The 18,061-nt window shown below is 38.9% G+C and overlaps 1 protein-coding gene across 1 annotated transcript in view; it reads left to right on the top strand.

Annotated features, from left to right (window-relative positions):
• Klf9 (KLF transcription factor 9) overlaps window positions 1-6,628 on the top strand; it is a 29,655-nt gene extending 23,027 nt beyond the window's left edge. Inside the window, exon 2 of the mRNA XM_004838162.4 lies at window positions 3,261-6,628. Within this exon, the coding sequence (XP_004838219.2) occupies window positions 3,261-3,490 (230 nt within the window). The 3' untranslated portion in view covers window positions 3,491-6,628. The remainder of the gene's footprint in view (window positions 1-3,260) is intronic.
• The last annotated feature ends 11,433 nt before the right edge of the window (window positions 6,629-18,061 follow it).

Genomic DNA, 18,061 nt, shown 5'->3' with positions numbered 1-18,061 from the left:
ACACCCTGGAATCAGGCCCTCTCGGATGCTGAGAGATGACTTCATATAAGTTTGAGCATTTACTAACTGCTCAGTAGCATGAATAGAACAAAAGTCATACATGACATTGCCCTTGCTGCAAGACACTCAGCCTTACTGGGTTGTGACAATCTGCATGTCACCTTTTGCTCAACAGTCTGCTGAAGTGGATAAAAATGCTACTCAACTAATACAAGTTGCAAAAGTATGGTTTTCAACTTCGTGTCTTTGTGGCATTTTAGGTAAAGGCTCTTTTGCTGTTGTTTTCTTTTTGGCCCCTGCAGGAACGCTGTCACACACCACTCCTGGCTCTCATCCAGCATCACTGGTTTGCTCCTGTGTTTTGCCGCCATAGCTCTTGAGCACAGAGGATTTATACTAGACCAGTGATGGCAAACCTTTTAGAGAGGAGTGCCCAAATTGCAACCCAAAAAAGTGTCAACACTGCAGTTAAACCTCAATACTGAGGTTTTAGTTTAGAAAAAACAACTTGTACATTAACATCTGTTGTCTTAAAAGAAAAACAAATAACATGCATGCCATAGGTTCGACACCACTGATGGTCTGGTAACTAGACATACATATAGGGAGTTGGCTGCTGCAGATTTATTTTGCCACATTGGGTTTCCCACAAGAACAAGGGCCAGGGATTTAGGGATTTAGCTCAGTGGTTTCGCCGCTTGCTAAGCAAGCAAAAGGACCCAAGTTCGATCCCCGGTACAAAAAAAAAAAGCAAGTATATTGTACAGGGTCTTAAGACTATTGCTGTGCTTAGAGAACAGCAAAAAAACCAAAAAACAAAACAAAAAAACTATAGTCATGTATAGATTATCACAAAAACACTGGGAAGAGTGAGATTAGGGGGCGTGAATACTTTTCCAGTGACTCAGATGCACTGTGCTGGACAGCTCCCATCCTCTGCAGCTCCTCTCTGGCTTCCCAGGAAGGGTGGGACAGGAGTGAGAAAATGCTCACTTCCTCACACCTCCCAAGGCATGTCTGAGAGTTCTGTGGAAACCACAGCCCAAGTGTCCTGTGTCTATGAAGCAGCCACTTAGGGCTGTGCTTGGAAAGGTGTGAGCAGGAGGCAGGCAGCTCCAGAGCAGATGAAGACAGTTACAGGAGGAGCAAGTGAGGCTCTCTTCTTAAACAGTCAGTGCTGGGCTTTGGCTTGTATGTGTCCTTCCAGAGTATGTATGCAGGCCCTGCTTGCCATCACTGTGGTGGAGTCAGCAGCGGCAGCAGGAGGCTCTGTGCTGGCCTGAGCATGTCCTGCAGGCAGGGCTTAGCTGCATTCCAAGTAGGACGTGGGCACAATAGCACAACTCTAAGGAAAGCGATCAGAATGAGGGGCAATGTGGAAACATGATCCACAAGAAGTAGGGCAGCAGAGTGGCTAGGAGCACAGGGCTTGGCATCCTTGACTGCTTTCTAATGGTGTGATCGTGGGCAAGTAATCTAACCCTCCAAGCCTCTATTTTCTCATCTATAAAATGGGGCAAACTTGTGGGGTGTCCTCTGAGAATCCAGTAAGACAATGCGCAGGAATCCCTTAACTCTCTGCCTATACTTATGTGATTACTTTTATAATAATGCTAGTTTTTCTGTTAGGAGAAATACGGAAGAAATTGGGATTATTTAGTCTGGAGAAGATCAGATGAGGATATGATGGCTGTCTTCAGATATTTGAAAGACTATGATGTGGCAGAGGGAACAAACATTTCATATCTGTAAGAGTGTCTGTGGTAGAAATGCCCAAGACAACCAGGCTGTCTCACAAGGTCCAGGGCTCCCTGTCACTGGACCCTTTGCTGTCAGATGTGAGTGGCTACAGCACTTAGAGGTCAAAGGGAAATCTCTGTTCCAAGTAGGAGGCTGGTTGGACCAGGTACCTCAGTTCTCTTCCATCTCTGTAATGCCAGGAAATTTAGCAAAGCCTTTGGACCCCTGAGAAAACTCATGAAACCAGCAATTACACAGAATGAAAACAAAAATAGATTTTTTTTGAGGGATTCATTGAGTACAAAATATCAAGTTGCTTAGAGAAGATGATTCTCAGCAGTTTCCTCATTGTATTCATTTGCTAAGGCTGGCTTAACAAAGAACCAGAGACTAAACAGGGCATAGTTGATGCATGCCTATAGTCCCACCACTCTGAGAGGCTGACGAAGGAGAATTCCAAGTTTGAGCCCACCCTGGGCAATTTAGTGACTTAGCGAGACCCCCCTCTCAAAATAAAAATAAATGGTAGGGATGTAGCTCATTGCAGAGACCCTGGGTTCAATCCCCAGTTCCACCGAACAAAACAAAACAAAACAAAACAAAACTACCCTACAGACTAAATGTTTTAAACAACAAAAATGTGTTGTCCCAAGCTCTGGAGGCTGGAAGTTTCAAGGCTAGGTGTTAGCTGTGCTGGTTCCTCTGAGCCTAATCTCCCTGCAGATGGCGGCCTTCTCGCTGTGTCTTCATGGTCTCCCAGTCTTCATATCTCTTATAAGGCCACCAGTCATGAGATAAAGGCCCCCCTCAAGGGCCTCATAAACCTTAGTTGCCTCTTTCCAGATTGTCCCTCAGTATCTACCAGACATTGGCTCCAGGGCCCCCTCAGATACAAGTCCCTCATATAAAATGCAGATACTATATTTGCATATAACTAAAGAACTTTAAATCACCTCTAGAGTGGATGATACCTAATACAATGTAAATCTATGTGAATAGTTATTATGCTGTGTTGTATAGCTAATACAGTCACACTCTGGTACTCAACTGCTTTGAAACTCACTGAATTTGTTAATCAGTGTGTTTTGGCATGAAAATTTTGTCCTGGTACTGGTACTGTTCAATTTGGTACAGCAAGTGCAAGCTAGAACTTGTCTGTGTCAGATGCCTTGTGGTTCCCCATCTTTCCAGCCAAAACAATTTGTTTGGTAATCATTCTGGTACTCATTGGGCCTCCTAGAACCAATTAACTAGGACCAAGTTACCACAATAATGACAAGAAGTCAGTACATATTCAGTGCAGAGATGGTTTTCTTTTCTGAATATGTTCCATCCACAGTTGGTTGGGCCCATGGCTAAAGGAGGCCAACTGTGTAGTCACATTCTGAGGTGCTGGGGGCCAGGGGTTGGGGTGGGGGGTACAATCCAGCCCAGCAGAGGTCTTAGGGGCCTGGGGCTGGCCTTCAGAATTCCTTGACATGTTCTTTAAACAGTATCCTGTCTTGATTCCCTTCTCTTAGGTGAACGGCCCTTTCCCTGCACGTGGCCAGACTGCCTTAAAAAGTTCTCCCGCTCAGATGAGCTGACCCGCCACTACCGGACCCACACTGGGGAAAAGCAGTTCCGCTGTCCACTCTGTGAGAAGCGCTTCATGAGGAGCGACCACCTCACAAAGCATGCCCGGCGTCACACCGAGTTCCACCCCAGCATGATCAAGCGATCGAAAAAGGCGCTGGCCAACCCGTTGTGAGGTACTACCACAGCAGCCAGGGAGGGATGGCCCACAGAGGACAAAACTACTCCCAGGAAACAGGTGGACACATGGAAACCCAGCCCCAGAAGAGGCACACTGACAGCAGGAGGTCATTGCTCTTTGGTCAATATTCTGATTTTTTTCCTCTCCCTGCGTTCTTTTTTAAAAAGCACATGGTAGCCTGAGATCAAAGTCAACACTTGGTTCTCTTGCAGAGGCAACTCTTGGAACCATCTCTGATTGCTGGAGGGAAGGCAAATGCTTTTGGTGGTCTTCTCCTTTATTTTTCTGGAGGGTGGGGGGAAGGGCAAGGCCAAGACTGGGGTAGGATTTCCAATTCACACTGTTGTACATATGACCGACTGGGTGAGTTGACTTGTGGCATCATACAGCGATCCTGGGCCTTTATGCTTGCTGTCTCAGAATTGTTTTCTTACCTTTTAATGTAATGACGAGTGTGCTTCAGTTTGTTTATTAGCAAAATCACTCTTGAATCACATTAACTTTTGAGATTAACAAAAACAAAACTCCATAGCACAGCTGTCTTTATGCAAGCAAGAGCACATCTACTCCAGCATGACCTGTCATCTAAAGACTTGAAAACAAAAAAGTTACTTATAGTCAATGAGTAAGCAGAGTCCGAATTTATACTAATCAAGACGAACCTTCGAAAGGTTACCCTAAGTATGGAACTTTTCAACCTTGCTTTGTATGGATTGTACTTTTTGAACATAAGCTGCACTTTTATTTTCTAATGCAGAGGATGAATAAGTTAAATACATGCTTTGAGGATAGAAGCAGACATTCTGTTTGCACCACGTTATAACCTGTTTTACAATATATACCTTTCCCCAAAAACTCATGGAGGAGATGTGAGGGGAGAATATACACAACACACGCTGAAGGAGAAGGAGGGTAGTGCTTTGAAAAAAAATACAAAACAAGAACAAACAGAATTTTAACCCTATTAACTTGTCTAAATTTTCCTATCCTTTTAGCTGGTATTGTCTTATATCATAATGCCACTAAGAGAGGGAGCTTTTGACCCTGTCCAGTGTTATCTGAATGGGTGCATAACAGTCACTAGGTCTTGAAATGCCTTTTTTTAGGGGGGAATGGTTTTGTTGATATCCTTCTCATGTTCCTACAAATCTTCCATTATCAGGTGCAAGAGTTATGTAAAAGGAAAGAGAGTTGAACTATGAAAAGAAAAATACTCCTATACGTAGTAAAATGTCAAGGGAAAATATCACAATGATTTCAGAGGAGACTCTGCAAAATAGACCCTTTTGGAGATTGTAAGCCAATGAAATACATATGAATGAACTCACATCACTGTACCTTTTACATTGGTAGTCTCACCACTATGTATCTTGTATCTAGGTGTCTACAAGGCCTAAACCACTATATCCATACTGTGCCATTTACTGAAAACTTAATTTTGGCCTTTAGATAGCCAGAAAAATGAACTGAGTTTTCATAGATTAAAAAAAAAAAAAAAACACCTCAAATGAGAGGAGTCAGCAGTGATCATGGGAAATGTTTACATTTTTTTTCTTCAGAAATAACATTTTCTGGCAATTTTCTCTGATATTTAAAATAGGGAGCTCTGGTGCACTCTAGTTTATCCTTGTGCTATAAAAAAAATATGTAAACACAGGGTGCCCACCTGGTCATGAGCTCGCTATTTTACCTGACACATCTTGTTTCCAGTTTGGAATAGGGGCTCCTGCAGCAGGCACAGGTCAAGGCTGACTCCGACTTCCAATACAATAGCCATCACTAGCGCGGTGTATTTTTGTTTAACCAATGTAGTTGTATTAGTAGTTCTATGGGGAGAACTGCTTTTAACATTAGGGACTGGGAGCAGTCCATGGGCTAAAAAGGAGAGTGTTTTCTCACGAGAAAACATGTCAGGAAAAATAAAGAACACTTTCTACCTCTGTTTCAGATTTTTGAAACGCTTATTTTAAACCAAATTTTAATTTCTGTGTCCAAAATAAGTTTCAAGGACATCTGTTCTTCCATACGAAATAGGTTAGGCTGCCTATTTCTTACTGAGCTCGTGGAAAGGCTCTGCTTAGGATACTCTGCACGCTGCCTTTTAGTGAGCGAGGAGTTTGGGGTTGCTTAGCAACTTGCTAACTTGTAAAAACTCAGCTTTCCCTCACAGAAAGAAACGCAGGAAAACAAAGTCAAGTCAGTGAAAGACAATCTTTATAGTTGGAAGAGTAAATCTATATGTGGCTTTTGTCAAGCACTTAGATGGATACAAACGCAGCAACTTGTTTTAAGAAATCCACAATTTACTTCCCAAAAAAGTTGGTAATTGCCTTTTCAAGTTGTTGACAGACACACATTTGATATTCTCTTATATGTTTCAGAAATGTAACATATAAACTCAAGGCTTTTTATTCTTTGTGATAAATCCTGTTTTACAGTGTCACAAAACAGGAACCAGCATTCTAATTAGATTTATTATGTCAAGATATGGTTCAAATAGGACTACTAGAGTTCGTTGAACACTAAAACTATGAAACAATTACTTTTTATATTAAAAAGACCATGGATTTAACTTATGAAAATCCAGATGCAGGATAGTAATTTTTGTTTACTTTTTTAACCAAACTGAATTTTTGAAAGACTATTGCAGGTTGTTTAAAAAGAAAGAGAAGCTGTTTTATCTAATACTGTAAGTAGTTGTCATATTCTGGAAAATTTAATAGTTTTAGAGTTAAGATATCTCCTCTCCTTGTTGGGGAAGAAGAAAGCCCTTCACCATTGTGGAATGATGCCCTGGCTTTAAGCTCCACATCATGCTTCTTTTGAGAATTATATTTGGTAGTTATAATTACAGAAACCAATTAGTTTGTCAGTTTGCAATTAGAGTTAGCACAGTACTCATCACTCTGGGTAGAGCGAGATGTTCTTTCACAGCGGATGAATGGTCTGTAACACTGTAAGATACTGATCTTTACAACTGTTTAATCAGTTTTATTTTTGTACAGTATTAGTGACCTAAGTTATTTTGCTGTCCTGTTTTTGTAAATCAAATGAAATTATAAAAGAGGATTCTGACAGTAGGTATTTTGTACATATGTATATATGTTGTCCAAATAAAAATAATAAATGATACAGATTGAGTTGTTCCAGTCATTATGTGTGGTAAAAGGGGAGGACTGCACCGTAATGGAAGTTACTTTATTAACTTGTGCTCATGGGACTTTATGACAAGTGCAAAGGTGATTTTATCCTGTGCCTTTCAACACATGCCATATTTGTACAGACTTGTGTATAATTAGGCTTCACAGACCTCTGAGGGCATAGATGGGATGGAAGGCCACTTGGAATCACAATACTGTATTATGCTGGAGAAGAACATTTGTACTTTGAGATAAATTTCTTAACGAGGTTCTTAAAGCTCACAAGTGGCATACAATAAGATACAATAGATATAGTATAGTGTGCAGGGTACTAGGAAATGGTCAGAGAACATCAAAGATGAACTGAACTTTTGATACATAGATTAGAACACACAAATTGAGGTTTCCAAGGCAGGACAGTAGAAACATTACACCAAGCAAAGATGAGCACTGATTATATATGTGTGTTATTATTTTTATTATTTATTAAGCTTTTTTCTTTTTTTCAGTACTGGGGTTGAACCCACAGGCACTCTATCACTCAGCTATATCTTGAGCCCTTTTTAAGTTTTATTTTGAGACAAGATCTCACTAAGTTGCACAGACTGACCTCAAACTTGCCATCCTCCTGCCTGGGCCTCCCAAGTAGCTGGGATTATAGGAGTACACCACATCCACCGTGAGCTCTTTTGTACACTAGTCATGGTGCCAAACTATAGGTTTTTCATTTAATCCTTAGAGCAGCTTTTAATGGGAAATACTGTTGCTATCCTTTTATTTCAGATGAGGAAACTAAGGACTGGATAATGTCCCAAGAGAAACAAACAATAAGCATCGTTGCTAGTACATGTTGAATATTCCTTACCCAAACTGCTTGGGCCTGGAAGCGAGTTTTAGATGTCAGATTTTTTGAATACTTTCAAATACAAAGGAAATATCTTGGGGATGGCACCCAAGTCTAAACATAAATTCATTTGTGTTTTATATACATCTTATGCTTATAACCTGAAAGAAATTTTATACAATATTTTTAGTGTACCTGCATTTTGACTGCACCCTGAGGTCAGATGTAAAACTTTCCACTTAGGGGATACATTGGCACACAAAGTTTCAGATTTGCGAGCATTTCAGATTCTTAGAGATGTTCAACTTGTACTGAAATACAGATCTTCTGAATCCAACCCTCTACCTTTCTATAACTGCATTCAAGCAGCAGGGGTTTCCTGGAAGTTAATTCATTATACCCATTTTATTGAGCACCTGTTACTGTCAGGCACTGTTGTTCCTATGGATAAAAAGGTGAAAAAACAGACAAGTTCCCTGTGGTCAAGGAGTTTATATGTTAGTGGAGGGAACACATAATAAACAAGTAAATGATCCACATAATCCCAGACAGTGGTAAGCATGATGATAATAATAAAACAGGATGGTGTGATAGTGACTTGGGTGTGGGGAGAAGCTACTTTATAAAATGTGTTCAGTGAAGTTCTCCCCCAAAAGGACTTAAACTTTTAAGCTGGGACTCAGATGACAAGAAGGAGCCAGCCTTCAACAATCAACAAGTGGGATCTCTTCTTATTAAAAGGCTTCTGCACAGCAAGAGAAACCACCAGCAGTGTGAAGAGACAACCCACAATGTGGGAAAAAATCTTCACCTGCTCTTCCTCAGACAAAGGCCTACTATCTCGAATCTATAAAGAACTTAAAAAGATCAGACCTCCCAAATTTAAAGACCCAATCCAAAAATGGGCATCTGAAATGAACAGACATTTCTCACACAAAGAAGTAGAAATAGCAAATAAATACATGAAAAAATGTTCAACATCACTGGTCATTTGAGAGATGCAAGTGAAAACAATGCTGAGATTTCACTTCACTCCAGAAAGAATGGCTGCTATCATGAAATCAACCAATAACAAATGCTGACGGGGCTGTGGGGAAAGAGGAACCCTGCTCCACTCCTGGTGGGAGTGTAGACTGGTGCAAGCACTGTGGAAATCAGTATGGAGATACCTCAAAGAACTAGGACTGGAAGTCCCATTTGACCCCGCTATTCCACTGCTGGGGATCTTCCCCAAGGAATTAAAAGAATCATACCACAGTGATATATGTGCACCCATGTTCATAGCAGCACAGTTTGTAATAGCTAAAACTTGGAAACAGCCCAAATGCCCATCAACTGGAGACTGGATAAAGAAAATTTGGTTTTTTTATAAAATGGAGTACCACTCAGCCATAAAAAAATGAGAAATTAGAGACATTTATAGCTAAGTGGATGCACATTGAGGAGATACTCTTAAGTGAAATAAATAGGACACACATGTGTAAATACCGAATAGTTTCTCTGGTGTGAGAAACTGAAAGTGTAAATAAGGACTAAATGTATAATAGGTAATGTGAAATAGGAAGAAAAGGGGCAAAGGGGAAGGAAGTGGGAGGGCTAGGGGAAAGGATAGAAGGGAATGGGATTAATATGAGAAAATGGAAAAATAGGAACAAAATCTTTGTAAATAGGGAGGACTGGAGGGGCTGAAGGGAGGGCTGGGCAAGGGTGAAAAAGAAGAACCAAGAGAGACTATGTAAATGTGCAAATTTCCAATGATGAATGTCATTTTATTGTATACCTAAAATGTACCAATGATTAGAATGAATAATCGATAATGTAAAATAGGAAGAAAATGTCCAAAGGGGTAGGGGTAGTGGGAGGGGCAGGGGAAAGGAAAGAAGGGAAAGGAAAAATGATGAGAAATGGAAAAAATGGAAATAAAGTCTCTGTAAATAGGGAAGGGTGGAGGGCGTGAAGGGAGGGCTAGGAATGGGGAAAAAATAAGAACCAAGATGCATCATGTAAGGGTACAATTCCCAATGAGAAATGTAATTGTGTTGTATACCTACAATGTACCAATAAAAGAATTTAATTTTTAAAAAAAGAAATGAACAATAGCTAGGAAGAGCATGTAGGAAAAACAAACAAACAAGCAGAGACTGACAATTCAAAATGGATCAAAGACCTAACTGTCAGACTTGAAACTTTGAAACTACTAGAAGAAAACGTAGGAGAAACACTTCAAGGTACAGGAACAGGCAACGACTTGAATAGTACTCTAATAGCTCAGTACTCTAATACAGTAGTACTTCACTTCAAGAACTTAATTTGTTCTATGATTTTGGAAAAGATGGGCACATTTGTGTTTGTGTGGGAAAGGTGGCCGCTGTTGTGTTTGTCAACCAATGCAGAATTTGCAAATAAAAACAAAATTTTGCCAAACACTTCTATTTGGGAGTCAAATTGTTTGCAAACAAAAGTTTTCGTGAACTCAGGTACCACTGTTAACAGCAACAACTGACAAATGGAATTGTGTCAAATTAAAAAGCTTCTGCACAGCAAAGGAAACAATTCAGATTGAAGAGACAGTCTGCAGAATTAGTGAAGATCTTTGTGAGCTATTCTTCCAATAGAGGATTAGTATACAGAATATATAAAGATATAGAGATGGAGCTATCTGTCTGTCTATCTGTCTGTCTGTCTCTCACCCAAAAAGAAGAGTACAATCATGTCATTTGCAGGAAAATAGAACTCCAGACTATGATGTTAAGTAAATAAGTCAGACACAGAAAGTTAATATTGCATGGTTTCTTTTGTATGAGAAACCTAAAATATAAATAGATGAAAGGGTAAAACAAAGAAGAGAGAGTAACAGAGACTTGTCAGAGATGGGGAAGGGAATCAGAGGGAGAAGGAAGGAAGGTTAAAGGGATCAAAAATTATCAAGATATATTATATGCCCCAAAACAAATGTATCTATGATATATAGCAAACATACACTAATAACAAATTAGAAAAAAGTATAATAATTATAGCTGTATGAAAAATGTTCAACATCTTTGGCCATCAGGAAAATGCAAATCAAAACCATACTGAGATATTATTTCACCCCAGAAAGAATGGCTATCATCAAAAAAACAAAAAAATAATAAATGCTGGTAAGGATGCAGGAAAAGGAATAATTATACACTATTGGTGGAAATATAAATTAGTACAGCCACTTTGGAAATCAGTTTGGAGGTTCTTTAAAGTAAAACTGCCATATGATCAAGCTACATTACTCGTTGGTATATATAGCAGAAGGAATCAAAAGCCAGCATACTAAAGAGATGCCTGCACATCAATGTTTATCACAGCCAAGTTATGGAATCAGCCCAAGTGCCTGTCAATAGATGAATGGATAAAGAAAATGTGGTATATATAAAGAACAAAATCATGTCATTTGCAGCAAAATGGGTGGAGCCAAAGATCACCATGGTAAGCCCCTCAAAAAAGAAAGACAAGTATTTTAGTTTTTTTCTCTTATGTGGAATCTAGAAAAAAGAAATACAGCAACATCAAAGTAGAGGGATACTAGAGAATAACATTAGAGAGTAAGTGGAGAGCATAAGGAAGGGCAATGGGAGGTGGATATGATCAAAAAATGTTTTATATATACATATATATGAAAATATCACAAAACCCATTTTTCAATATAATTAATATGCACTAATAAAAACAGGATTGACATATAAGCTCAAGAAGTAGATCTTTGAAAACACCAATACATTTGACATAGCAGCCTGTGCCTATAATCCCAGCTACTTAGGAATCTGAGGCAGAAAGTGCAAAAGTTGGAGGCCAATCTGGACAGTTTAATAAGACCCTATCTCAAATTATTTATTTTGAAAATGCTGGGATGTAGTATAGCACTTGCCTACCATGCATGAGACCCTGGATTCAATCCCCAGTACTGAAAAAAAGAAAAAAAAGAAAAGACTAACACATAAAATAGACACATTCCTGGCAAAGCCAAAAACCAATAAAAGCTGGGCATGGTAGGGCACATCTGTAATTCCAGCACTTGAGAGGCTCAGGCAGGAAGACTGCCATAAATGAGGCCAGCCTGGGGTACATAGTGAATTAAAGGCCCACTTGAACTACATTGTGAGATCCTATCTCAAAAAGCAAGAAAAAACAAAAAACTAGAAAATCTAAATATATAATATAATGAATGAAGAGAGACAAAACTATAGATATATTAAGCTAATAAAGTTAGAGGCCTTGATAAATGGCTTTTCTAGGAGAAGAACAATTTTGATGTGTCTTACTTTCTCATTTCTGGGACAAAATACCTGACACCCATAAATTAAAGTTTAGCTCACAGTTTGTAGAGGTTTCAGTCCAGTCAGCTGGCTCCAAGACAAGGCAGAATGGGAGAGGAGAAACAGTCCATGGCAGGTTAGGCAGGAAAAAGCAAGCAGCAATCTTCCTTCTTCTTTCATTCCCTTTTCATTCCATCCAGGCTACAAGCCTATTGGTTGGTGTCACTCACAATCCAGGGTGGGTCTTCTGTTTTAAATCCATTCCACCACACCCAGAATTATGCTAATCCAATTAGGGAATTAATCCAGTTATCACACACCCTAATCCACATTCACACACTCTAGATCCAGCCACCTCTGAAAAGCCCCACCTATGAGCACATGAGGCTTTGGAGGGACATCTATATACAAGCCATAACAGATGGGTAGAAGAGTTGTGTAGACTACAAAAGTATTTTTTTAAAAGCTGACAATATCAAAGAATCCAGAAAAAATTATAAGAATTTTTGTTAAAGTGTTTTATTTAATTAACAGTACTAAGGATTAAACCAGGACTTTCACACTAAGCTACATCCTCAGACCTTCTTTTATTTTGAGATGGGGTCTTGCTAAGTTACTAAATTGCTCAGCTGGGGTTAAACTTTCAGTCTTCTTGCTCAACTTCCCAGAGTGCTGGAATTACAAGTGTGAATCACTATGCACAGCTCAAAATATTGGTTAAGAGTTTCAAAGAATTTTGAATAAATAAATAAGACTGAGTATGTAACTTGATGAGAAGGTCCTAGGTTCAATTCCCAGTAAAACACACACACACACACACACACACACACACATTTAGGATTAAATTTAAGTTGGATGTCTCCATTTTAAAATAATTGTCATTTAAGTTTTGCTTTTGATGAAAGTTCTTGATATTAATCAGGACTGCCTTTTGTCATTAGCTTCCCTTGTTATTTAATGATCAACAAACATCTGAGAAGATGGTAAATTTGGAGATCCCGTTCTTCTCTTCTAATGTAAGGATTCCTAAGAAGTGAGACCACTTTCACTCTCTTCTAAATGGTAGGAAATTTAAGAGTCCTGAGACTAATAGCAAGGACTCTGTTTATTATTGCACAGGCAATGCCAGGAACAGGGATAGGAGAGTCACTTGGGTAGCACCTCTCTACAAAGATTTTTTTTCCTCCTTTCCCCTCTGCTAATGTTATTTTGCTGGAGACTCAGCAACCTGGCTGGAGTCGGCTTCATAGATCAGGCTTACTCTGAGCTTAAATGATTGGAGAGCAAATCCATCATGGAATCCATTCCATTTTGCTTTTCCTATAAAGGTAAAAATCTTTTCTAAATACAACTAACACTAAGGAAGCAGCACACACGAGAACAGGCTATAAAGGGCGACAACCACAGAAGTACGTACAAGAGGTACCTCCCTGTATGTTTGAATGATGATAATCATTGCCAAACCAAACTTGAATTTGCTTATTCTAAGAGAGACCTTTATGTTCTCAAGCTGTCTCAGGCAGAAAATCATACACCCTGGGGACACAGAGCATGCAGATTTTCTTCTGAGGCCAATTCTAAACAACTAAACACACTTACCCAGTGCTAGAGCAGGCTTGCTTTCTGCTAATCCTAGGGAAAGCCTTAGGGTCTTACATCTGCATTTTTACTAGCTGCAAACTATCCAGTGTTGCAGCATTTCCCTATTTTCCTAAAGCAGCGGGATTCTAGCCCTTCTAACCCATCTACCTAGTTCCTTTGATTTTGGAGCCTCTTCTCTGTTGGAATCTTTTCCTAAATGTGTCCACAGATTGTACACCCTCACTAAAGTTGGACTCTTTACTCTTGCATAATTAAATACACATCTGACAAACCAGAACAGTTCTAAAATAGGGGACTCTCTAGAGAAGACGCTGTAAATTGCTTATAGTTTCTCTAAGCTTTAAAATTTCCAAGAATGCATTTGGTAATTTTATTATGTCATATTTAGGATGTCCAAGACTCCAACTACCCTCCCCATTTTTAAAAGGGGGAAGGACAGTGCATTCTCCATCTTTCTGAGTTGATCGCGATCTATTGTTTCTAAGTGCCTCTGATAATAGCTAAAAATGTTTCTTCTGTATATACCAAAGTAACTTTTAAAAAGCCTACAATCAACTAAACAAATCAACTTTTACATGTTATTTCAGTTGTTTATTTTTTTACTACTGAAATTTATCATTGGTATTTGTTTCTCTTCAGAATCCTATGAAGGGAGGCTGCCACATTTACTTTTAAGTGTTCTGCTTACCTAGCTGAGAGGTATAAATACTCCAAAAAGCATCTGAGAATGAGACTGCTTGAAGTTTATTTTTGAAACTGGCATTTATTTCATTTCCTGGAGCTTTGCAACCCCACCTCCACCCCACTCCAATACAGTTTGAAATTTTAATGATAATAATGGATATAGGAACATGCATGAAAACTAAACACATTTTGGGGAACTACAGTAAGTAGAAACACTAATTTAAAAAGTTGTAATAAGAGTAGGAATGAAGTGGGAGTAGGAGACTAAATTATAGAGCTTTCATGAAAATATGTTACATTTAAGAGAAATGATGTATAAAGGTGAAAGGTCAGGCTGAGGATGTAGCTCAGCGGTACTTGCCTGGCAAGAGTGAGGCCCTGAGTTTGATTCCTAGTACCAAAAAAAAGAAAAAGGTCTCTCTTTCCCTCTCCCTCTCACTTTTTGCTAGTGCTAGGGACTGAACACAGGGCCTTGCATAGGCTAGGCAAGTGCTCTACCACAGATCTCATCCCCAGTCAAGGATTATACTCATTTACCCAGATGATGAAACATTGATATTAATCATGGGAAGACTGAGTCAGCTTTTTCTTATTTTTAATTGATAAAGTTATATATATATTTTAGCAGTGCACTACACAATGTACATAGCCAGGTATGGTGGCACAGGCCTGTAATCCCAGCACTTGGGAGGCTGAGGCAGAAGGATCACTCCTGTCAGTTCAAGTCCAGCCTCAGCTACATAGTAAGTTCAAGGTCACCCTGAACAGCATAGTGAGATCCTGTCTCAAAAATAAAATAAATAAAAATAAAATACATATACATAGTAGAATGGCTAAATCAATTTTTAAAACAAAGATCTAGCCACTTATTTTTCTGTACTGCAGGAATATATAATAGTATAAAATTATACCAATTTATATACTTTTCCACTAGGTTCTTCATTTCTTGACTTTTTCTTATCTCAGTGTAATATACCTACAACTCTTCTGTTGGGCAGCTCCAATAGCCGGTCTCTTCCCAGATACCAAGATTGTCTCAATGTCAGGAAGAAATGTTTTTGTCTCCTACATTTGCTAAGTTGGACTGTATAGGTCTGAAACTGCAAAGGGTTGTATTTCCCAGCTGCATGAAAGCAGTATACGCAGAATTTTTTAAAAGATAACATATAGAAGGGAGAATAATCCAGATATGCAACCAAAGTGAGCCCTGAAGACATTTGAAACCATGTATACAGCTGTGCTTGAATCCCATACTCTCCCCTGGGTATCCCAGTTACATTTCTAAATGAATTTCTGATTTTGCTTAAGCTAGTTTAAGGTAGGCTTCTATACCTTTCAAACAAGACTTCTGCCACATGACTGGCACAAGTTTCTACCAAAAATTTAGTGAAAAATAATGTTTATTATTTATTTTATTTTATTTTTTTTGCAGTACTGGGGATTGAATTCAGGACCTTGTAATTGCCAGGCAGGCACAGTGCCACTGGGTTATATCCCCGGCCCTGTGAAAAATGTCTGCAAAAGTGAGCACCCGGAAGGAAGCTCCCCCGCCTCCATCCCAGGCTCCTAGAGCAATGAAGCTCAGTGGGTTCCAGAACCCAGAAGGAAGCTCCCCACCTCCATCCCAGGCTCCTAGGGCAGTGAAGCTCAGCTGGTCCCAGCACCTGGAAGGAAGCTCCCCTGCTGCCATCCCAAGCTCCTAGGGTACAGAAGGTGAGCCACATGGGCGCCAGAAGCACCATCCCCCGTGGAAATGAGAAGACACATAAACAAACCTCAAAAACAGACTTCCAGATCACCTACAGCAACCCCAAAGGGAAACGAGATGGAACAATCTGATACTCAACCACCTGGACTCTCTGAACTGGCAACAAAAGAGGATCTGGGAAAAATGAAATCAGAAATAATTACTCAGATAACAGCAAAGATTTTGCTCATGGTGCAAGACATGATTAATAAATCTAGAGAGGACACAGATAAAAAAAACAGAGGATCTGAGGAACATGATGGAATCCCAACATAGGAAACAAATGGAATCCATAAAACAGATACAAACAGATTTCCAAGAGATTAAAAACTCCATCGAAAGTCTGCGCAGCAGAATGAACCAATGTGAGGATAGAATTTCACATATAGAAGATAAGATTGCAATTAGTGAGGAGGAAAAGAAAAATTGCTTTAAAATTCTAAGGGAACATGAGAAATCAATCCAGCAGCTGCTAGACGATGCAAAGAAGAATAACATTAAGACTGATTGGAGTCAATGAAGAAACAGGAGAGAGTGCAGATGACATAAAAAAACTGTTCACAGAAGTGATGGCAGAAAACTTCCCAAGGAGTGGAAAAGAACTTGACATACAGATAAGTGAGGCATATAGGACTCCAGCTAACCTTAATCAAAAAAAATCTACACATAGGCATATAATAGTTAGGATTCCAGAAATCCAACAGAAGAATAAAATTCTACAAGCAGTTAGAGAAAAGAAACAAATCACATACAAAGGAAAGCCCATCACAATCACAGCAGACTTCTCAATGCAAACCCTCAAGGCAAGAAGAGCTTGGAGTGATGTATTTCAAGCCCTAAAGGAAAACAGCCTCCAACCAAGATTGATATACCCTGCAAAACTATCTTTCAAAATGGATGGAGAAATAAGATACTTTCATGATAAAGAGCACCTCAGGAACTTCATGAATACCAAACTGGCACTCCGAAACATTTTAGACAATAACCTAGGAAAAGACAATGAGGATCACAACCCTAGGAAACCCAGCAGAATGAATCCATTGGGTGTGACAAATTAAACGCAAAGGGGGAGAATCCAACAAAAAGAAAAAGTCATAACAAGGCTTTTAAAACTTTTAACTTCATCTCCCTAATGAGTGTATAATTCAATCTTATTATTGCACTGATTAGTATTTTTCTGATTCAAGAATTGCACACCATTCCTTGTGCTATACTGGCTATTTATCATCTTCTTGTGTCTACATTTTAATTGGGTTGTCTATTAATGAGCTCTAAGAATTCTTTATATATTCTGCTCATAGGTTATATGCATTGTAAATATGGTCTGTTTAAGGACTTATTTTAATGATGTCATTTAAAGTTCTAAATTTTGATAGAATCTCATCAATATTTTTTCTTTTAAACATCATGGTTTTTGTATCCTAGGTAGTTCTTGCCTACCCTGAATTCATAAATATTTTCCCTTATAATTTCTTCTTCAAGTTTTATACTTTTAGGCTTTCTTATTTAGGTTCATAGATCCCTTCAAGTTATTTTCATGTATGGAAAAAAAGGGTTGAGGTTAATTTTTTATATACGGATACCAGGTGTTCTAGTGCCATTCACTGAAAACACTATCGTTTCCTTGGCTCTTGAATCGAGTTTATATTCTATAAAATGCTAATGTTAAATAATCTTTCAAAACTCAGTGGACCATATATGTGTGGTTCTATTTCTAGATTCTGTTTTATTCCAATGATCTATATGTCTTTCCTTACACCAACACTGCCTTGATTACTGTAGCTTTAGAAAAAGTCTTAAAATTGGGTGCTAAATGTCTTCCAACACTGTTTTTGTTTTTGGCTTTTCTGGGTCCTTTGTACTCCTACATAACTTTAAAATTTCAATATCCAGTTCTTCATTTATAGCAAGTATACACAGACCTGAATTTTTATATATACCTTGTGTTTTCTAATCCTGCTAAATTCAAGTACAAGTTCTAGGGGCTCCTAGAGATTTCTTAATATTTTCTCTGTAGATGATCATTTCATCTCCATATAAAGATTTTGCTTCTGCCGTGCCAATCCTATCCTAGTTGTATCATTTTATTGCCAGACTATTTTGGTGGGTTTAATGGACAGATAAAGAGTAAGCATATCTGCCCTTGTTCCCCACCTTAAGGAGAAAGCATTGTATCTTCTCCATTCGTATAAGGCGTTCTCACTGGAAGTATGGAGTACATGTCTTTAATCTGTTGAGAAGGTTCTGTTCTACTTCTAGTCT

The sequence above is a fragment of the Heterocephalus glaber genome, unplaced genomic scaffold (genome assembly GCF_053883595.1).
Source record: "Heterocephalus glaber isolate CG9 unplaced genomic scaffold, H.glaber_assembly_v1.0 deba00001481, whole genome shotgun sequence".
NCBI classification, from domain to species: Eukaryota; Metazoa; Chordata; class Mammalia; order Rodentia; family Bathyergidae; genus Heterocephalus; species Heterocephalus glaber.
The sequence above is the reverse complement of the archived record's forward strand: the minus strand, read 5'-3'. Positions and strand labels throughout refer to the sequence as shown.